This window comes from Nipponia nippon, unplaced genomic scaffold (assembly GCF_047370975.1).
Source record: "Nipponia nippon isolate SJK-2023a ecotype South Korea unplaced genomic scaffold, ASM4737097v1 scaffold_23, whole genome shotgun sequence".
Lineage (NCBI taxonomy): Eukaryota > Metazoa > Chordata > Aves > Pelecaniformes > Threskiornithidae > Nipponia > Nipponia nippon.
In genome coordinates this window covers 6,394,788-6,416,478 of record NW_028262340.1, presented here as the reverse complement: position 1 = coordinate 6,416,478, position 21,691 = coordinate 6,394,788, and the positions used below count along the sequence as shown (strand labels likewise).

Below are 21,691 nucleotides of genomic sequence, written 5' to 3'. Positions count from 1 at the left end.
CAATTAGTATTTTAGGACAATTTACTTGTGATTGAACTACTCCACTGCTCTGTCCGGCGATACTGCATTAACTGGCAACATTCGCCCACTGGTTTTCAAAAGTGAAGAAGAAAATCTTCCTCTCCTGCCTCAACAACTACCCAGCATCTTGTTCAGTAACACAGTGCTGTTGCTGTGCCGGCTTTCACTTGGACGGATCCTGGAACGGGCTTGGAGCTTGACGAAGGTCCTTGGCTCTACCCATAAATCCGTCTGCATGATGGCATCTCAAAAAGCAGGTTCTAAAATCAGGGCATCTCCCCAAAGTGTTAACTCTTGTTTCGTTTAGCGAGTATTCTAGTTTTCAGTTTCGTACAGGGGGAGAGAAGAATCCTCCAAGTCTCCAAAGACTGAGGTATTCACATTTTTTTGTGATGTAGAAACAGCTGTTATAGCTACCAATAGCTATTATTTACCAACAAAAGATATCTTTCTTGTATTAGAAACACAAACAACTACAAAAAGAAAACAATTTCAAAGCAAGCGTCCTGTTTTTGTTTAAGTAATGCTCACTGGTTTGGGTCAGAGCTCTCATACCTTAGTTATCAACAACCAAGCAACACGACAGAATTTGAAAAATCAGTAGCACAGTCATTGGCTTTAAAATTAAATTTGTGTTCACGTAATTCCCTTCCAACCCCAAAAGAAAACAGCAGCTAAAAATTAAAATAAGCCTTGCCACTGAAGAACTTTTAAGAATTTCTCAGAGCTGACTTGGTTTCTAATTCTGCAAAACGATCAATGTATGCTTAAATTTTACCCTTGTAACGAGTCTCGTGACCCATGGGAGCGATCACGTGTGTCTAAGCCTCCACGGGGCTTGGCTGGCTACGCTAAAAGCATGTCAGAAGTAGAGAGGCATCTGTTGTGACAGTTAAAATATTTTGCATCTCAATCGGCAGTCCCAAGTTGAAAGCCCAGCACGTTGCTTTTGGGTATTTGGGGGTGGCATTTAGAGTTGGTGCGCAGAGCGCTGGTTGAGAGGGATTTTTCGGGGGGCAGGGAGGGGCGGTGTTTGGTTTGGTTTGATTTTTAGTTGCTTGGTGGGTTTTTTTTCTTTTTAATTTACTAGTACCCAGGCACCTGCCTATAACCGTTCAATAAAAACCAAAAAAGTTGTTGTATTCGCTGGTTGTGTTTTAGTAAAAGTGCTCCGCTGACCTACATGGCAGAGACGATGACATCTTAACTGTAACTCCCGACCTAAAAGCAGCTCTGCGTGGGCACGCACACCACACGTACGGGTATAAATGGAGCCGCTGGCAAGGTTTTAACAGCTTCGTGCCCTTTATATCCTCATACGTGTTACTAATACTTCTAGACATGTAGAAAATCTGAATTTCAAACGATCCGACAAAAGGCAAAAAACCAGACTGTCTTCAGTTATTTGGTTGACAGGTTAACAGTGGCCTTTAAGAGAAGAAATGCAATTTTTATGCGCACGCTAAAGGGCACTGTCAACTTAAGTTGGATCAAAAAATCTTCAGTACTAAACAAAAATGTTTTAATGATTTTTAAAAAAAAACAATAATAAGTTTTGAAACATGACTAATTCTCAGGCACTTCTGAAGCAAAAATGTATAAACCTAAAAATCCCAATAAAATAAAAGTGAACAGATTTCACTGTTGAATGAAAACAGTGAAAAGAAAGAAGGGGTTATTACCTTTTTCATTGATTCAGGATATTCTGAATCAACAGGTAAACGCAGGTTTTAATTATCATAGTCTGTAAAATCAGGTTTAAAGAAGTCCATTTGTGAAGTATCCAATATAATTCAAAATTACCTGGAAAGAATATTTGGGAGTCTGTTCCCCCCACCCCTTCACGCATTTTATTCGAGGCATTGACAGCAGTTTCTTCTAGCTGGGATCAGTGACTGCTTCCCAATTGCACGGGTTTTTCTCACCCCGCATGAAAAAAGAAAAGCTTTAAAAAGAGTTTAAAAAGTTAAGATGATTATAAAACTACAAAAACTGGTAAGCAAGCAAAGCCAGTGTTAATAATATAAAAGATTTTCTAAAAAAAAAACAGCTGGCTGGGTTTTAAGTTGACAGCATCCTTTGAATCCTTTCCTACCAAGAATCTAATTCTTGCTTGCAAAGTGTCTGTTGCCCGAAATGGCTATATCCATTTGTAATTCCCAGAAATTGAAATACGAGCTTTAAGCTAGACACTCTCAGCTTTACTCAGTCAACTTTTGAATGGTAAAAAAATCAAAGCAACCCTCTCAGAGAGTTTTATTTTCTAGACAATCAATCCAAAAGCTCCAGAATGCTCCAAGATCCACAAATATAGTCAAGTCACTTCTACAAATAAGGTTCGGTTTATAAGAATTTGTCATTTAAACTAGACTAAAGGACTTCGGTTATGAAACTGCCTTACAAAACATCAGTAAATTAAATAACCACATTTGGAAGATTTACAAGGTCTTGCACCAAGAGGTTAAATGCAGTACGAATACCAGTGCAGCATGTATTCCTTCAGTGAAATACAGTGCAATTATGTGCAAAAGTACGTTCAAACGTATACTCCTAAACAAAGTCAATTACATAGAGCTAAGACTTTAAGATATGTAGTCTGCATGGCCTTTAAAAAACTTTGAGAAAGAGACTGTATTAGAAATCACTTTCCTAAAAATGCTATTTCTGATTCGTCATTAAGCACCGTATGAATATTTGAAAACAGCTACATCATTTTCTCAAAGCTTGTAGAGGCTGGATCTACAAGGGAAGATTTCAGGAAAAACATCCAAAAACTAAGTGGAAAGCACAGCAAACAGCTTTACATGAACATCTGGTCACAAGAACGGGGATAAACCCTCTTCTAACTACAAAGGCTGAAGGACTCCATTGAAAACAAAGCAGCACGAGATGACAGTTCCACGGGAAACATCGATTTTGGTGGTCGCTTTCCCCTGGACCGTGAACGGCGTACCCCCCACCCGCACCCCTCCCCAGCATCACACAAACCTTAACACGGCTCCATTCTCTACGCACAAGACGCACAAGAACAATCTCTAAGACCAAAGAAAGCAGGTTGAAGTAAAATCGCTGAAGGTCTCTGCAGTCGTTCCTGCAGCTCTTATTACACACGGACTTTCGCAAGAGGTTCATTTTCCCTACGCTGAATGTCTTCACAGTTTCAGAGTTAGCTAGCCCGCAGCTCAGCCGTGCGAGGAGCTAAATCTTCTGACAGTTTAATTGTGGCGCGCTAGCCTGAACCACGCTCAGTCGATATTCCACGTCTAGTGGCTTCTACCAATATTTACAATGCGGTGGCACGACCAGAAATTGGGATGCCTGGCCACTAAATATCATTTTGGATCCCTATTTACATTCTTACCCCACTTTTCATTAGCGAGTTAGTCTCCCGACAAACGCAGATAATCCGTGGCTCTCTTTCAGGTGTTCTCACATGCAGAAGTCCGTCCTTTATCAGGTAAGCGGATACCAAAAAAATACCCTCTGATGTTGGATGGACTCAACAAAAATAGAGTAGCAGTCCAAAAGACTAGCCCCGGTAGGCTGGAGGTGGTATTTTCAAATGTGCCGGCAAGATTTACAAGCCCACGTTTTGCTCAGATTTTCAAAAGCGCTACGGACCCAAAACCACAGCAGGATTTTCAGAGGAGCTCAGCTCCACATCGGGCATCTACACGAGCTGTCTCTTTGATGGTCTTAATTTAGATGACTGAAATAGGGGCTACAGAGCCCTGAATTTTTTAAAGATCTTGTCCCAGTGAGATTATCCTGTGATGATGTGTGTCACTATGATACTGTTCAGCTGTTACAAACTCAAATTGACAGATGACCTGGAACAGGGGCTCCTGAAAGCTTACGCAACTTCAGTTACAGAAAATAAACGTCGCATGTGATGCCAGCATCTTCCTGCGAAGGTGGCGCTCACCAAGAACTTAGACCAGACCATTTCAAAACAAGTCTCTCTACCTTCTGCTGTTTTCAGGAACCACTAGTAAAGTGACTTCTTTAAAAAGAAGCTTGTTTCTTCTTTCCTCATCCTACCTCATCTGGCAATGAATTCTTAACTGCATTTGTGACATCAGATTCACCTCTGCCAAGTAAACTGCGACGTCACTAGAGGACTACTGTTTCACTGGAGGATGAAGCAGATAGAGAAGATGAATTGTTCTTTTTCAGTATGTAAAATGAAAGCACAAGGTATGCAAAAAAACCCTGGTTAAATCAGAGGGCTCTTTTTTTTTTTCAGGTTCCATCTAATGCTTGCCAAGTGTAAAGTCTTTCCAGTGAAACCCTCGAGAAGCCTGTCTTGTTAAGTGGGAGGAACTGCTCGTTCTTTGTCAGCCACGTCTGTCTACAGGCTTCTGATCTAGCACTTACTCCAGCTAGAAAGACTCATACAATTTGCCTTTTCCTTAAACGCTTACGAACAACATAGTAAAGAAGCATTAACAGTCTTATTTCACAGTATATTTCAGTTTTGTCTCTTCACTAGGAACAGTGGGTTACCCATAAGCAAACGGGCTTTCTGCTGGTGGTGCGTTCTCTTCTAAAGCTTCCCAGCTTGATTTTTGATAGCTTATATCAACTTGGTACTGGAAAGGTAAAAAAGTCTCACCTCCTTTGAAAGCCAACCTTTATCCCAGCAAAGAAACATGAGGTCCACACTGAAGTTTTTTTTTAAAAAAACAAAACAGTACTTGGATAAAGTCACACAACAACATAAACCGTGAGAAGGATCACCGAAGACTAAAAGAAAATATAGCAAAAGAGAAAGAAAAGGATTTGCGTAGAAAGAGGCTGGTAAAAATTTCTGAGATTTCCTACCCAGTTGCTTTAAAAAGGGTAGTCAGAGCTGGTTTATATGCATAGCTCAGATATTTATATTTAATTGCTCCTCAGCTGCGAATCTGGCTGTTTACTCTACCAGAATCAAAATTTCCAAGTCACCTGACTGACAGCTTTTAACTTCTGCTGTAAAAAGCTGAAGAAAACTAGGCAGTTCGCTTAGTCTAAACCGAGAGACCAAGCTGCTAGACACCGTAACGTGTGCTTAGTATTTCTTAAGCCAAGACTACTCATGTCCAAATGACATTAAAGACACATCTGAAGATCTGTAGTCTGAGCTCTTGAGAGAGGAAGATGCAGTAAAAACAATTCAGAAAGAGAAGCTTGTTCTCTAAATACCTGCAATTAAGGACATGTGAAATCTATTTATTATTACTGCCTATGCTTTCAGCAGCAGCATATTTTTGTTATCCTGGTTTGTCTGCCCTGGTTTCCAGGTCAAATCCAGTCTAAGCAAACACTTAAGGTTTACAATTTAGATAATCATGTCCTAATACAGAAGGATCACAACTTAGTTTAGAAAAGTCCCAAGGTAATGGATGAAAACTACATTTCTTTAATGTAATCTTCAGATGGTGCCCTTTTCAGGTCAGGGAATAAGGACCACGACAGCATTATTTGAAGAAACCTGTTATCAAAACAAAACAGAGATGTTCCACCTGCAAACTCAAAAGTAGGAGGCAGAGACACCACTGGGAATTGCTCAAGTACAACCTCTGTGAACCCCAGAGAGAAGATTCTTCACAGATTTCTGGTGCACAGCACTGAAAACTTAAAAGTACTAAAAATTCCAATTCTCCCCACTCTTCTATTAAAAAAACGGAATAATAAAAACCAGCACAGCCTCACTAATTGGGCAAATACGCAGTTTTCTGTGGCAGACCGACCACCGCCAGGGAGACACACTAAACGCTCCCGCTCTCCTCTCACTGCTACATGAGCGTTTCTCGGTCCGATAAGCTCCTGTGGATTTCCTGCTTGTCATCACCATCGGCATCATCATCGTCAGCTGGATCGTTCTCCTCTCCAGACTCCACATAGATGGGCCAATCGTTATCGGCGTCCCCTTTCTCTTGGCCTTCTGATGAAGGTTCCATTAGGCTGAGGTTAATGGGCATCGAGTCCTCATGGGTAGTGGTCACGCAGGTGCAGCTGTCGCACAAGCCAAAGCGTCGTAATCCTTGAGACAGGCTACTTGTGAACGTCCTCCTGCAGCCTTTGCAGATAATTGGCTTGTTCGAGCGATGCACCTGAATTTAAAAATAAAAAACTATGGTAAAAAAGGCAATCTGCCTTCTTGCTTTAGCTCCTGGGGTGCTGGTTTGCATATATCCCTAGAACAGAAAAACATCTACACTTAAGCTAAAGGGCAGATGATCCCATCCCATTTCCAGCAACAAAGATTCGGGGCTCCATAAGTACTAATGAACCATCGATCAGTGGCTTAAACGTATTATTAGAAAAGTTTATCTCGCGTTGGCAACAATCATTTTGTCCAACATATTTTGGGAAATACAATCGGGAAACGCCAAAACCTGTTCAAAATTGACTGATAATCTTTCAAACTTACGCTTAAAGCATGACTCCGAAGGTGCTCCTGCCGAGTGAAACGTTTCCCGCACGTCTCACAGGGGTAGGGTCTCTCACCTGTGTGAGAGCGAATGTGCCGTTTTAGTATTCCTTTCTGTTTGGCCGTGTAGGGACAGAAGGGACATTTGTGAAGCTTGATCGGCACAACTAACACATCACCTTTTGAAAGAAAACACAGTGCATTAGATTAGGCAGCTCACCGATGTTAGCTCTCTTGGCTTCTTATCCTCCTTGCTGCAAATCTGAGTCAAGATAATTGACTTTCCCCTCTTTTTGCGTTTGGCTTACCTGGAATTTCTGTAGGTTGTGCAATTTCAGAAGACATTCATGCAGCTGCAGATGATCAAGTCCCTTGAAAATCAGCTTGCCTATACTTACATAGCTGATGCTCTAAGGGAGTTGGCTCACAACAGAAAAACAAATCAATTTTATTTTAAGAAGCCGTTTAATTAAGTGCCAAAAATTTGCTTTTAGTGCAGTGGGGTCTCTGCACTATCTCAGCCATAGAAAGTCTCCTACTTACTTTTTTTTTTTTTTAAGATACCATTAGCATTAAACAGCATTAGAAACAAAAATCTTTAACACAAATTACAGGTAGAAGTAGTGCAATGTTTCCCATACGCTCTTACAACGTGCATAAATTTAGATGTGGGGAACCCATCTGAAAATATGAACGCTTGTTTCTACTGCCATTCACTTTAGCCTTTCTATTGGAAATAACAAGATGAAGGACTCCAATACATTTGCTGATGATATTTTACTTTTCCTAAAATCAGACATTTTACAAGTAATACGTAATTTATGAAGTCAGATGCAAAACCAGAGAATTAAATTTGAAGATCACATTTTATATAAACATAGGTATTGCCAAGTTTTTCACCGTCAGCCCAGATACGAGCTTCCTTTCCAGCATAAAGGTGGAGATGTTCTACTAAAAGCTTAGTTTTCCCTAGTTCAGGGAAGTGTTTGCTCATCAAGCCTTGAGCTCTTCAACAGCTACACCGAAGTAGGTGGGGCTGTAGAACGTTCCTTGTACCGGAGTTCTTCCAACCCAGTCTCAAAAAAAGGAGTGGCTAGTATTAACGCGTGGCTACCGAGTGAAATTCATCTCACCCAGTTTTGGACCTTCACAAGGTCTTGCTAATCCCTGCTGGACTTTCAGAGCTCCATTTAAAAAAAAGAAAAGCAGTTCTGAGACCTGCCTGGCTTCCAGGCTCTCTCCAGGTGCCCGTTCACCCCCCACCAGCTGTAAAGGGGACCAGGATGACTGGAACAGACGTGGACACTTGAAAGTAAGTGGCATTTGTCTCACCCGTCAGCCTGAATGCATGAGAGAAGCATTCTTTTCTCAGGACTTTGTATTTCTCATTCCTGGCGTCTTGTGAAAATGCTAAGATTGCAGGAGCACTAAAAGCTGAGAAGAGATACTCCCGTTCTACTAAATGCTTACGATGTTCAGTTTTAGCAGAGAAACATAACTGAATGCAAGGTTTGGATTTCTCCCCCCACTCCTATTTAAAGCACATCTACCATTAACGTTGCTAATACGTTGTCATAACACCTGATGTTCTCTATCGAATTCTAGAAGCATTTCCCTTTTAATGATTCATTAACAGTCTGAAGATTTTAAGAGGGGAAAAAAGTAAGCCAAGTTTGTGTGTTAGATGCTCTTGCCTTGCTACACGTCAAAAACCATAGGCATGGTCTGGTGACAGCCCTCTGGTAACTTTAGTCTTTTAGTGACCGTAAGACTGTGTTTGTGATTTTATCAGATTCCTTAAAGCAGTGAGAGAATATATCGGTTTTATTGGCTTTAAGATCACACGCGCATGCTTGAGCTGGAAGTGACACGAATGTAAGCTTGCTATCTAGAGTCGAACATTCAGTGAAAGATGTCCTGTCTGTTGCCCACACCGTTATTGCATTTGTCACATCCCGAACAGCTATGGCACTTGCAGCTGTCGTCAGAGCCGCCTCCCGTCTTCGTAAGGCAGTTTGGCTGAGGCAAGTTGTGTGCCAATGTTACTGTAAGCAGACAAAATGCCCAAATCCTTATTGTCCGCTTCAGGAGAACTGCGTATGCACGTGACCTCCTTCTTCTCCAGGTCCCCGAGACTGCTGCTAGGAGACATTCCTGCCAGCGAGAGACATCCCAACAGGCGCTGGGCTTGGGAAAGCAGTGGAACCTCAGGTGCCCAGCAGCTGGAAAGCGAGTCTGCCTCTAGAGGTAAAAGTCAAGTCTTTTCTTTATGCAATACCACAGAGTTTAAAGCTTTCAGTGCTCTTAAAGAATTTCTAGGTATCACTCGGTATCGAATAAAACTGATTTCTGCCCTTTTGAAGTTCAAAGTAACAGCAACCAGACTATCATCCAGCAACCGATGCGCTGGCAGGAGCTCCAGTGGAATAAGCTACTTCTGGTCTGTCAGGTTCTACAGCAGATCCCTCTTGTGGCAGCTCAACTTATCTTTCCGATTGCTCTTTATAACACTGACATTATGAGAGGAAGATTCTTTTTAAAAATTCGCCTGCCATTCAACAAGGTCCCAAGGGAGATTGTTTATTAAAGCAGCGTCACCAACACCAAGCTCCAGGATCTGTTTCAAAGAGACCGTAAAAGCTGTGAGAAATACTTACCTCCCAAGCGCTGCACTGAATAAATGAGTACAGCTTTCTTTTGAAGTCCAGAACAATAGTTTATTTTGCTACGGCATAATATTCAGCAATATATTCCTGAACAAGAACGAGAGTAACAAGGGAAGTCGCACAACTAAGCCGTTTCCTCCTCGATTATACAGACTACGCCCCCCTGGAGTCCTCTCACCTGTGTCCTCACCATACCAGTCGCTGTGAATGTCCATCATGGAACTCATGGCTACCCCTGCATCCTCTGGCCTACCCTCAAAGCCCCGGACAAAGTGATGAACCACGTCATCCTTTCTCTGAGCTGAGCTGTTGCGCAACAGGGCCTCTAGGAATTGTTTCATGTGATAGTTATTGCAGGCCAGGTCCATCGCCTGCCCGCCGTGCAGCCCCTCTTCCATCTGCTCCAGCGACAACGGGGTCGGATACTGCGGCAGCCGTTCGCCCACTTCTACCTCCACTTCATCCGAGTCAAACTCTACTTTGGGTTCCACCCCCTTGGGCAGCGAAGAATTAACGTCGTCTGGAGAGTCGCTGCTTACGGGGTCTCTGACCACGAGCTCCAGGGGATGGCAGCTGCTGCATTCGCCGCAGGGAGGATCTCTCTGGCAATCCGAAATCCTTTCCTTTTCCTGCAGGGAAGAGACAGAGGCAGAGCACTGGCTCTTGGAGCTGTACGAGGTGCCCTCTCTCGCAGAACCAGCGCTCCCGCTATCAGCCTGATAGAAAGCAGCTTCTCTCTCTATTTTCCTGCAAATATCTAACGATGACCTTATATACGTTTTGCAGAAGTTGACCACATCGGTCATCTGCAAATAGCTAGCCGCAGACATCACCTCGATAACATTTTCCCCGCAGAGATCTAGCTTCCCGGAATAAAGGAAATCTAGGATGATGGAGAAGGCCTCCGAGGTGACAATGTCCAGAGAGGCGGTGCTGTGGCGTCCGCTGTCTTGGATGTAGTGAATCAGCAGGGCTCGGAAATAGCCGCTGTTGGCGAATAAAATGTTTTTGTGCGCTTTGAAGATCCTCCCCTCCACGATAATGCTGCAGTCGCAGAAGAAGTCCCTCTTGCGTTGCTCGTTGAGCTCGCCCAGCAGCTTAGTGTAGTAGGACTGCATCTCCATCGCTCCCGCCGCCGCCGGCGGCCGGGCTCCACCAGAAGGCACCGTCAGCTCCCGCGGAGCTCCCGGGGACCCACCGCCGCCTCCCGCCAGCCTCTCCCCACAGCCGCGGGTAAGCGCTGCGGAGCGGGAGCACGGAGGGACCGGGAGCACGGAGGGACCGGTAGCGGCCGCGCCGCCTCCCCGCCGCCGCCGCGCAGACCCCCGGCCCTTCCCCGCCCCCGGGCGGCGTCGTCGTCGCCGCTGCTGCCGCCGCCACCAAGCTTCTTCCTTCCCGACACCGGGCGTCCCCGCCCGCCGCCCCGCACCGAGGGCCGCTCGGCTCCGCTCCCGCCCGCCGCCCTCCCGCCAGGAGGAGGAGGAGGAGGAAGTGACGTCGGCGAAGAGTCCCGGCCCGCGGGGGCGGGGCTTGCGGGGTGAGGGGTCGGTAAATATTGGTGACGTCAGGCCGCCAAGATGGCGGAGGGGTGAGTTGGGCAGCGGGGAAGGGGTCGGGCCCGGGCTCAGCACCGGGGCCCCGGGGAAGGGGACGGGCCCCGGGGGGCGGTGGGGCTCGGGCCGCGGGCAGGGCCGGGCCGGGCCGGGCCGGGGTCCCGGGGCCTGCCGGGTCCCGGGGCCAGGGCCAGGCCTGCCTGACGCCTGTGTCACCGCGGCAGGGAGGACGGGGGCTGGTGGCGGAGCTGGCTGCAGCAGAGCTACCAAGCCGTCAAGGAAAAGGTAAGAAGCGGCGGGCCGGACCTGCGGGACGGCGCCGGGACCCGCTGCCCGGGGGTGGGCGGGCGGAGGGAGCCGCGGAGCTGGCTGGCCGGCTCCCTGCGGGCCGCGGCCTTGTCAGCGGCGGCTCTGATGCCCTTCTGAGCCTCGCCTTGGCCACCGCAGCCCTCCCTGTCGAGGGAGTTCCGATCTGTCTGTTGTAACTCTGGGAGCCGGGGAGCTGACCGCTGCGCTGGGATCTTACGGCTCAGGGCAGCAGCGCTGGGCTCTGTTGATGTGAAAATCGCCACCTGAGCGGGGAGGGCCTGTGCTTGCAGCATCGCTTTCTGGTGTGTAATTTCCTGCCTGTGACAGCATTGCTTATGTTAATTATACGCAAAACTGACAACGAGGCTCTTCCTAACCTGTGTTTTTCCTATCTTAGCTTAAAAAAAAGCCCCACTGTAATGTGTTTTGGGCATAGCTGCTTCCAGTCATTATTTTTTTTATTACGGTCTTACCCATTGCCTGAGTTGGGGTAAGGGCTCAGCTGGGTTAAAGGCTCTCGCACTTTAATCTTTGTAATGTGTCGGGTGTTCCCAGAGTGACCCTGGCTTTGTTGGAGGGCAAAAAGATCGCACAGTCTATCTGTCGTCTCCTTACAGTCCACAGAAGCTTTGGAATTCATGAAACGGGACCTGGCGGAGTTCACTCAAGTAGTGCAGCATGACACAGCCTGCACTATCGCTGCTACGGCCAGCGTGGTCAAGGACAAGCTGGCAGTGAGTACAGAGGCGGGAGAGCTGGGATTCTTCTTGCAGAAAGCAAAGCGGGGGGGTGAATGGCCTCTGAGGACATGATCCTCTGAACAAACCCCAACGTATAACCACGAGCTTCAGGCTTCAGGCTTTCTCCCCGGGGCAGGTTCGGTGCCGAGCACTGCATGGCATTTCCTTGCTGTAGAGGTGAGGAACCTCTGGAGATGAGTGGAGACAGGTTCCCTGTGCTTTCCCTCTCCCAGTGTGCCGTGTAGCTGGGATACTGGCAGCGTCACTGTAGTATGGCATCAGATCTCTGCGCAAGCTGTCAGCCTTAGCCCTGCACAGCTGCCGCTGTGACAGTCCAGCCCCCAAACCAGCCAGTCCCCAGACCTGGCTGTGTCCTTCTCTGCAAAGCCTAGGCTCATTTCTGGGCAAACCTATTGCAAGGCCTGCCTGCCCCACCGCACCTGAGGCTGGTGCCTGCCACCACACCCTTCTCCTCGCCCAGCCCTGGCCACACAGTCGCCTCATTAGCACTTTTCTGAAGGGAGAGATGTCCTGCTTCCTTAAAGGAACCTGTCCAGAAAGGACCGAGACTTGTCCTGCTGCTGCGGGTACTGCTACTTACACTGTGCTGCTTTTTCTCTTCAAGAGGGCAGAAGGTTCCTCAGGTGCGACTGAAAAGGTGAGGAAAGGGCTCTCTGACTTCCTGGGTGTCATCTCAGACACATTTGCTCCCTCGCCGGATAAGACCATTGACTGCGATGTCATAACACTGATGGCAACTCCCTCAGGTACCACGGAGCCCTATGACAGCGCCAAGGTGAGTGCCCCGTTCCCGGAGCTTCGCCGGGATGCGGAGTCCCGAGCCCTGTGCTCTTGGGGCTCTGCTGCTGCCCCTCCACTGACAGCTCTGCCCTCTGCGTCTTCCCCTCCAGGCTCGCCTCTACAGCCTCCAGTCGGACCCAGCCACCTACTGCAACGAACCCGATGGTACGGGGGGGCTTGGCAGTGCTGCCGAGCCAGGCTGGCCCTCGCCTGGGTCTGTGGGCCGTCCGGAATTTGCCCAGAGCCTTTCTCCAGCGGGTCTGCTGGCATGGCTGTAGATGGGGTCGCTGTTTACAGAGCAGATCTGTCTGTTGCATTGGGGACTGGCTTAGACTGAGAGTTTGCTGGGTCAGTTTAAATTGCCGCTACAGCTGGCGCTATGTGGCCTCATGCTGACAGAGGACCCACGACGTGGGGTGGGCTCAGAGACCCACGTCTCCCTCCTCCTTTGCCCCTTGCTCACCCCAGCTGGTCTGGTCCGTAGTATTTTTCCAATGAAACTTCCCCAGACTGTTCCTGCTCTGTTTGTGCCAAGGACTGTTATTTCTGTGCTTGTCCTGTACAGGCCCTGCTGAGCTCCTCAAGGCCTGGCTCTCTCAGTTTAACCTAGAGGAGAAGAAAGGGGAGATCGCAGAGCTGCTGGCAACCAGCCCTTCCATCCGGGCTCTCTACTCCAAAATGGTAAGGCCCTGCCTGGCTCCTGTAGTGGGCAAGTTCTGACTTGAGGTGTGGTGGAGGGGAGCTCTGAGCTGCTCGGGCCCTGGAGTCGGTGGCAGAAAGGACTGTGGTTGCATGGTAAACTGCCGCAGGGATTAGGCAGCATATTGTGGTGTTCTTCCCTGCTTGTTTGTCATGGGGCTGGAACAGAAGTTCCTCTGTAGCTGCTTGGTGTGTGTCTGAACATCTGCCGGTGCGTACCTGAGGCTTGGTCCCAGGTCTGCGCACCTGAAAACGCAGGTGCCTTGCGCGGGTTATGAGGGTAGCCGCAAGGCTCGGGAGGAGAGGGGAGCAAGGCAGCAAGCGCAGCCCTCCCGCTGAAGTCACTCGTGGTGTTTCCCGTGTCGCTCCCAGGTGCCGGTGGCCGTTTCCCATTCTGAATTCTGGCAGCGCTACTTCTATAAAGTGCATCGCCTGGAGCAGGTAGGTCAGGAGGTGGGTGTCTCCCCCCGTGGGTGGGCACTCCAGCCAAGGAGCTCTCTAACGCAGACCAAAAAGGCAGAAGAGAATTTTCGTGGAAAAGCAGGGATCTGGGCTGCCTTGTCTGTGTCCTTGTTGTCACTGACACTGAAATGCCTGGGGGAAGAAAGGGCTGGGGACGTGAGTCACTGCTGACAGTGAATTCCCTGCAGGATGAAGCCCGGAGGGAGGCTCTGAAGCAGCGAGCGGAGCAGAGCATTCACCAAGAGGAGCCGGGCTGGGAGGAGGATGAAGGTGGGTCAGGTGGTTGGGGATCTGCGGGAGGGCTCGTGCAGACCTTGGCAGGTCTCAGTTAGAGAGGGTGGTGGCTCCTCCTCGCTCCCACAAATCCAGCTCCCAGCCCAGCTGCAGCCAACCCTGCTGCACTGTCAGCTGCTGCTGCGCTTGCTGAAACATCTCTTGCTTCTCTTCTGCCTTCCTACAGAGGAGTTCTTGGGGATGTCACCCCTGCCTTGTGCAAACGTGAAATTTCCAGAAGCAGCAGAGAAAGAATCTGCCCCTGCAGCCCTGGAGGGAAGCCACCCCACTGCTCACAAGGGACCCTCAGAGGAAAGCTGGGCCGTCCTCCCTCCGGAGCCGGCCCCAGCAGAGGGGAGCCCCTCTGAGAGCAGTGAGAGCGTCTCCCTTGTGACTCAGATTGCAAACCCTGCCTCTGTGCCTGCTGCGCAGCTACAGACTGGAGCGCAACCAGCTGGGACCGGAGATCTCTCTCAGAGGCTGCTGGAGGCCACCTCAGAAGAGCAGAGCTCCCTGCCAAAGCCCCCAGAACCTGGCCATCGTTCTGCACCTGCCCGGGAGTCAGCAGCATCCTCAGAGCAACCGGCTGTTACAGAGCAAAAAGAGGTGGAGAGCAAAGCCCAGGGCAGGACAGAGACTCTGAAAGAGGAAGGACCAACAGATCTACGAGTCTTTGAGCTGAACTCGGATAGTGGGAAATCCACTCCCTCCAACAACGGCAAGAAAGGTGCGTACGTGGCGCCTGGAAGCCTTCTGCTGGGGGTGGCAGCTTTTGGGGAAAGGGCTCTGATTTTCTGGTGGGGTGGGGGGGGAGAAAAGGGATTTTGGTAAAATCATCCCGGAAGGTTAGATCCAAAGACTGTCTAATGGCCAAACTAAAGTGAAAGCAAATCGTTATGCTGTTGGGCAGGGTCAAGTGCATCACATCAGATGGTGACAATCTGCTCTCAGGAGGCGGCTGGGCCGGTGCCGCAGCTGGCTCTGGCCCGAGCCCTCTCCTGAGCCCCATTCCTGGTGTTCCCTCAGGAGAACAGAGGGTGAGACTCCCCTGGACCCCGAGGAGGGATGTGTCGCAGCTCTGGCTGATGCTATTTACAAGCCTTTCATTGCAGGGGATTCTGCCTTCAGCAGAGCCTGCTGCAGGCCTCCCAGAATGATGCTTATGTTGGTTATAGGATTATAAAGCCCCTGGAAGCAACCAAAGCTCCAGCGAGGTGGCCAAGTATCAGGAACTGGGCCTGTGAGCAGAATGAAATCAGACGAGACCAGAAGTCTGTCAGCTGAACAGGGTGGACCTTTGGTCCCCGGCCTGCTGGGTGCCGGGGCAAGGCCGCGGTCTGTGCAGGGAACGTGGTGTTTCCTTCCCTCCGCACGCCGCCCCTGCGGTGTCCCTGCTGCTCCTCTGCCCCAGGAGGTGGTTCGTTCTGTCCGGGAGTGTGACGGTCCCCATATCTAAGTCACTCCTGCCATTCCTTATCTGTTGTGTTTTCTGTGTGACTGAAGCGTGACACATCCTAGTTCTCCTAGGCCAGAGGAGAACACGTTTCAGCATTCACCTCTCCCACTTGTTCTGAAACAGCCCTTGCTGCGAGGGAAGTGCAGTTCAGTCCGTCCCGTCTCTGTCAGCGAGCTGACAGCCGGCTCTTGGGAACAGGGGAGGCTTCCTCTCCTCGCTGCGGTAGATCCGAGCCTTGTGAATGCCAGAGCTTTGTGGGCCTGCTTGGGCAGCTGTGTGCTTTGGCCAGAGCGTCTGGAGAGCACGTGCGGCTCCGATGGCTCAGTCGGGATGTTTGTGGTTACAGGCTCCAGCACCGATATCAGTGAGGACTGGGAAAAGGATTTTGATTTGGACATGACCGAAGAGGAGGTGCAGCTGGCGCTCTCGAAGGTGGAAGTGTCTGGGGAGGTGAGTCGAGGGGAGGTGCTCACTCAAATAGGCAAGAAGATTGCTCCCAGAAACCATCAGCAACTCCTTGGGGTGATGCTGCGTGAGCTCTGCCGTTGCTGGGTGCTTCCCCTGGGAGGTGGGGAGAGGCTGCAGCGCCTCAGAGCACGAGGGTGAATCCCTCGGCTCGAGCTCCGCTTCCAGCCCCTGTGCTGGAGCCGAGGCTGCGCAGCACGTTTCAGCGAGACGTGGCTGCCGCTGGCCTGGAAGGGCAGTGCTGCAGCAGGCAGCTGCCTGCCCAGAGAGCTCGCAGGAGGCTTCTCAAAGGCGGCGTTTGTTCTTTGAGGACACAGGCATAGCTTGGGATCTCGGCGTGGGAGTCATGGGTGTTAGCTGGAGCAGAGGGTGGCTGTTTGGACGTGCTTAAAGAGGGATGAGTGTGCGAGTTCCCCAAGGGGAACAGAGCAAGCAAATCCCTGGTGTGAGGGCGTGGGAGCGTGAGGATGTGTCAGGCTTTGTGCTGACTCAGGTGCCCCGGGCAGGAGGATCTCTTGATGGATGGCTGCTGAGTTACAGAAACAAACTGAGGGATGTGACTCTTGTTTGCAGCTGGAAGATGAAGAGTGGGAAGACTGGGAATAAAGCGACTGCTTCCAGTGTGTGTCACAGGCTCATTTCCACCATCGAATGTGAATTAAATCACGGACTGGCTGTTCCTTTGTGTGTAGCTGTGCTGGGGATTGCAGTTCCAGGCTGGAGGCGTTTCATTCCTGCTAAATCCTGTGGGCAACTCAAGTGACCGCTTCAGACCTGGAGGAGGAGGAGGAAGCAGGAATTTGCTCGTACACTTAGCTGCTAGGGAGCCCGTCTTCTCCGTAGGTCCCAGAGACCGGCCAAGCCAAAACTGACCGCCCCGAAGGTGTCGGGTAGAGGCAGACGCGATGCAGCAAGGGGTCCCCGGGGCGAGCTGGGCGCTCGGACACCTGGCAGGATTGCTCGGTGCCGCCCGACTGCCAGCTGGCTGATCGTTTGCTTCTTGTGCGCGCGCCTAATCTACAGTCCGGCAGTTCAAAGGTTCTCGGATGCAAGCTGTGCCTGCTCGCTCGCCGCTCTGCGCTGCTGGCCAGGCCATCCCTGGAGAAAGCCCCCGTGCAGGGAGTGGCTGGGGGCTGGAGATGCTGCAGCAGAAGCCCCTTCTGCTCTGCCACTCGTTGCCGCAAAGAAAGGCAGTTGGCTTGTGGCTTTGACCCAAAGCTGGGCCACGCTGGAAGAAGCCGAACTCCCTGCCAAACCCTGAGCTTCTGCCTGGCTTTTCGTCTTGGAAGCTTTTTCTAATGGAAACTCGGGTTTCCTGCTGCAAGAGCAGCAGCTCCTCTAAGAGCCAAGGCCTGCTGCCTCCCCCTTTGCAGCTGCACTGCCTTCCTCCTCTGGGTTTTGTGTACTTCTAGTTAAATCCTCCATGCAAAGTACTTGTGGCTTGCTCTTACTTGAGCCCTTCTGGGCGGGCAGCGATTTGGGTCACCCTGGGAGCAGAACCCCTCCCTTGTGGTGCCCAGTTCAGCCCTCGCAAGGCCCCAGTCTGGCCCACTGACCACTTCAACCTCCGCCTTGGCGCCCAGGCTCGGCCCTTCCCTCTCCCAGCCTGGGGGGAGGCAGAAGCGCCCAAGCGCGGGTGGTACCTGTTGGCTGGGGCCGTGTCTGTCCGCTCCCCTGCCCCCTCGTGTCCTGCCCGCCCCAGGCCTCTCTTTTTGGGGCAGTTCCCTTCTAACGTCATGAGATGCTCCTCAGTGGATGTTGCTAATATACAGTTATCCTAAAGGGAGAGAGCCCTCGCTGCGCCTTCCGGGTGGTGGTTTTACGCATCTGCCTTTGTCCTTCTGCCCTTTCCAGGGCTGCTTCATTGGAGCTGTGGGTTTCCTTCTGGGTTCGGATAGCATTGACCCAGCTGCACCTGGAAGAGTTGCGATTTTGGTTTTGGTGGGGTTTTTTTTTTCCCCCGGCTTTGGGGAGATTCTCAAATGCAGCTGCCCACACAGGTGGATCGGTGGCAGCGGTGACTTCAGGCGCTTACATGAGCGCTTCTCTGTCCTGGAAAACCCACAAGGGCCGGGGACCAAGCTACAACTCGCCTCCCGCTTGGTGTACGGTGGGCCCCCGCAGCGCCTCCCAAACGCGCTGCAGCCTCGCCCTGTCCTGGGCTCAAATTTAGCTGTAGCGGGAGAGCCTGCTGCGGGGAGGTGACAGCAGCGGGGGCTCGGGGCTGCGGTCCCTCGGGGTTTGGGGTATGAGTCGCGGCCGGGTCCCTGGGCCTGCGGCAGAGCTCCAGGGGTGCAGCGCTCTCATCTGTGTCACTTTTTTTTCTTTAGTCAAATTAACCGTTTGGTTGTCTGTGCAATATTCTCTGTTCTGAACTATTCTGCGTCTCCCTGAGCCTTTTCTAGCTGGGGTGAAAACCAGGAACAATTCTAACAGCTGGTAGTTTTGTAAGGATGACTTTCTCCAAACCTTTTACAGACTTGCAGTTAACAGCAATTAAAGGAATTCTACAGAGTCTCTGCCTGTGTCGGGTGTTCTCATTCCCTTTGCCTGCGGGATGGGGACGGCTGCCTCGAGAGAGGGTCTGCGTGTCGGCCGCTTCGAATTTCCCTTTCCTCCCACCCAGCTTTGTTGAACTCGGGACGGCGAACCCCTGCTGCCCCAGGCTGCTGGCAGCTCGTGTCTGCCCTGTTCCCCGCCGCTGACAGCCCAGGGCTTTGAGGGAGCCGATAAAAAGGCCCGAGTACGAAGCAGACCTTGTCTCTGGCAGCCCGAGGCCTGGCACACCACCTGCGGGGCTGGCTGGCTGGGAAACACCCACCTCCAAATTTATTGTTTCTAAAATGACAATCTGTTCTGATGGGGGAGAGCAGGGCGAGTCCTTCTCAGGGGTTGGTCAGCCACGGGTGCCTGCTGACCCCCTCGATGGAGGGTCTGAGCATCATGTCCGGTTCCAGGAGCATTTTCAGGAGGTTCTGGCACTCCTTGGAGATCCCCAGGTGCCCAGGGACGGAGACGCCTTTCTGCTGCTGGTGCAGCATCTTGGGGATGTCGGTGTCGTCGAAGGGCAGGCAGGCACAGATCAGGGCGTAGAGGATGACGCCCATGCTCCAGACGTCGGCCTTGCGGCTGTCGTGAGGCGCGCCCCGCAGCACCTCGGGCGCCGCGTAGGCTGTGCTGCCGCAGAAGGTCCAGCTCAGCTCCCTGCGGTCCCTGGGGAGCAGCTTGGCGAAGCCGAAATCCGTCAGCTTCAAGGTGTGGCCCTGCAGCAGGGCGTTCTCGCACTTGAGGTCGCGGTGGGCCACCCCGCGGTCGTGGCAGTACTGGATGGCTTCGACCAGCTGGTGGAAGAGCGCCCTGGCGCGGGGCTCGGGCAGGGGACCCTTGTGGAGCACGTAGTCAAAGATGTCCCCGTCCTCCGCCAGCTCCATCACGAGGCAGATCTTCCCTTCCGCGGACTCCAGCATCTCGTGCACGCGGATGACGTTCCTGTGGTCCAAGCGCGTGACGATCTGCAGCTCCCGGGGCAGGAATCTCTGAATAAACTCTGCCGAGAGAGGAGGCGGGTTTGCTCGCGGGGACGTCGCTGAGCTCTGGGCACCCCTCTGGGACGCGGCAGAGGGAGGGAAGGGCGTTCCCGGGGTGCCTGGTTCCTTACGGCCTGGCACCGTTCCCCAAGGGATGCTCGGCGAAGGGGAATGCCGGGATCTGCCAGCACTTTGCCGGCCTTGCGGTCGGAGGGGCGGCCGCCTAAATGGGTCCGAATCCTCCAGCCACGGTCCCCGGGGTTTTCTGCTGGACCCCCAGCACTGCCCCCCCCCCCCCCCCATCTGCCGTCGGTTTGGGAAACCGGCTTTCTGCCGGGAATTAAAAGCCTCCAGGGAAGGATGGTGCCTCAGCCTGGAGCTCTTTGGGGGTCAGCTCTTACCCTCTGGGCCTTCCTTCTTATCAATTATTTTAATTGCCACTTTCTTCTGGTGCTTTTGGGAAAAAGCCTCCTTCACTTTGGAGTACATCCCCTCCCCAATGGTCCTGCCGAGCTGGTAGCCATTGGCAAGCAAAAACCCCTCCATCTCCTGGCGCGGGCTGGGACCCTTCGCTCCGTCAGTTCGTCCTGCAGCGACTCCGCGACAGCATCTCGGCACCCGCAGCGCCCGGGGGGGCACAGAGGGACCTTTTAAAACCTGGGGCTGCCATTGTGATGCACCCGACGCCGCGTCAGTCGGCTGGCGGACGCGCAACGAGGTGGGGGACGGGCTGGAACGCCCTCGCGGTGAGCGGGGGCTCTTGGGGTGGGCGGCGCGGACGTTACGGGGCTGGCCGGGGTCCCCCCGTGTTCCCCCACCGTGGCTGGGGGGCCCGTGCTCGCCCAGCTCACCCACCCACTCCTCTCCGGTCAGACGCGTCCAGGACCCGGACATGAGCACCCAGCGGGCGCCGCAGGCTCGGAGGTTCCCCGTCGAGGCAGGTGACTGTCCCAGCTCGGCTGTGCCCCCCGAAACGCAGGAGCTGGTAGGCGCCGAGTGCTCTGTGGGAAGGTAAGGGGCACCGGGACGCCCTGCGGGGTGCAGGGGCTGGCCCCGGCGCAGCCACGCCGTGTCCCGATGACACAGACCAGGTCCCTGCTCCGGCAAACGCGGCTTGGTTTGCTCCCAAAAGCTTCATCTGATGGCTCGAAGCCCTGCTTGCCCTGGGACAGGGCGGGCTGCTGCTGCCGGCAGGCTGTATCGGGGCAGGCAGCGTCCTGTGCCGTGCCGTGCCGTGCCGTGCCGTGCCGCGCCGCTGGGCTCACCCCGCTCTCTCCCCGCAGGCGGCTGCGGCGATGCCCCGGCAGCCACCGCCTGACGCTGCCCAACGTCCCCATTGACGTGTTCATCGCCATGGGAGGGAGCGGCAGGCCTCGCACCACCTAACGGCCCCCGCGCCGCGCCGGCCGCAGCCAGCCCCGCAGCTGCGGAGCTGCCGCGGACACAGACTGGGGACAGACTTTATAATAAAAGGACGTCTTAGAGCGTTTCTGTGCTCAAAACCCATGCGTGGTGTGTCGGCCACGGAGGGTTGTGGGGCGAGAGGGGACATGAGGGGACAGGGCGTGAGGGAGGGGACATGAAGGACAGGACACGAGGGACAGGACACGAGTGATGGGACGTGAGGGGATGGGACACGAGGGGATGGGACATGAGGGATGGGGCACAAGGGATTGGGACACAAAGGACAGGGTGTGAGAGAGAGGACACGAGGGACAGGACACGAATGATGGGACGCGAGGGGACAGGGTGTGAAGGGATGGGGCACAAGGGGATGAGACACGAGGGACAGGACACGAGTGATGGGACAGGAGGGGACAGGGCGCGAGGGGATGGGACACAAGGGATGGGGCACAAGGGCTTGGGACAGAAGGGACGGGGTGTGAGGGGTGGGACACGAGGGACAGGACACGAGTGACGGGATGCGAGGGGACAGGACATGAAGGAATGGGACACGAGGGGATGGGACATGAGTGATGGGACACAAGGGGACAGGGTGTGAGGGGCTGGGACATGAGGGGCTGGGACACGAGGGGCTGGGACACGAGGGACGGGACATTGGGACAGGGTGTGAGGGGCTGGGACACGAGGGGCTGGGACACGAGGGGACAGGGTGTGAGGGGCTGGGACACGAGGGACGGGACACGAGGGGACAGGGTGTGAGGGGCTGGGACACGAGGGGCTGGGACACGAGGGACGGGACATCGGGTCAGGACGCGAGGGGCGGCAGGCGGGGGCCAGGCCGGGTCCTCCCCGCCGCCCCCGCCCGCTGGGGGCGCCCGAGCGCCGCGGGCCCCGCGGGAG

General features: G+C 52.8%; 4 protein-coding genes across 6 annotated transcripts; 2 read left to right on the top strand and 2 right to left on the bottom strand.

The window, feature by feature from the left end:
- Positions 1-666: 666 nt before the first annotated feature.
- Positions 667-10,548, bottom strand: ZBTB8B (zinc finger and BTB domain containing 8B). Of its 2 annotated transcripts, XM_087761184.1 has the most exons (4): positions 9,936-10,548; positions 9,281-9,731; positions 6,437-6,615; positions 667-6,116 (listed from the first exon to the last, which is right to left on the bottom strand). In XM_087761184.1, the coding sequence occupies exons 1-4, from the start codon at positions 10,224-10,226 to the stop codon at positions 5,799-5,801; spliced, it is 1,239 nt and encodes a 412-aa protein (XP_087617310.1). In that variant the 5' UTR covers positions 10,227-10,548; the 3' UTR covers positions 667-5,798. The 2 variants fall into 2 exon arrangements, with proteins under 2 accessions (XP_087617310.1, XP_009469229.2); XM_009470954.2 differs by having other exon boundaries at positions 9,281-10,544.
- Positions 10,549-10,624: 76 nt separating this feature from the next.
- On the top strand, positions 10,625-18,377 carry BSDC1 (BSD domain containing 1). Of its 2 annotated transcripts, XM_087761186.1 has the most exons (11): positions 10,625-10,690; positions 10,880-10,940; positions 11,582-11,698; positions 12,330-12,500; positions 12,616-12,670; positions 13,071-13,186; positions 13,577-13,645; positions 13,855-13,936; positions 14,127-14,666; positions 15,742-15,845; positions 16,434-18,377. In XM_087761186.1, the coding sequence occupies exons 1-11, from the start codon at positions 10,680-10,682 to the stop codon at positions 16,464-16,466; spliced, it is 1,359 nt and encodes a 452-aa protein (XP_087617312.1). In that variant the 5' UTR covers positions 10,625-10,679; the 3' UTR covers positions 16,467-18,377. The 2 variants fall into 2 exon arrangements, with proteins under 2 accessions (XP_087617312.1, XP_087617314.1); XM_087761188.1 differs by lacking the exons at positions 10,625-10,690; positions 10,880-10,940 and adding an exon at positions 10,959-11,266.
- A 136-nt stretch (positions 18,378-18,513) lies between these two features.
- Positions 18,514-19,792, bottom strand: TSSK3 (testis specific serine kinase 3). The gene has a single exon (XM_087761189.1). It carries the CDS (start codon positions 19,688-19,690, stop codon positions 18,746-18,748), a length of 945 nt encoding a protein of 314 aa, XP_087617315.1. The 5' UTR covers positions 19,691-19,792; the 3' UTR covers positions 18,514-18,745.
- A 183-nt stretch (positions 19,793-19,975) lies between these two features.
- Positions 19,976-20,868, top strand: FAM229A (family with sequence similarity 229 member A). The gene is made up of 3 exons (XM_087761195.1): positions 19,976-20,105; positions 20,261-20,398; positions 20,671-20,868. The coding sequence occupies exons 1-3, from the start codon at positions 20,062-20,064 to the stop codon at positions 20,771-20,773; spliced, it is 285 nt and encodes a 94-aa protein (XP_087617321.1). The 5' UTR covers positions 19,976-20,061; the 3' UTR covers positions 20,774-20,868.
- The last annotated feature ends 823 nt before the right edge of the window (positions 20,869-21,691 follow it).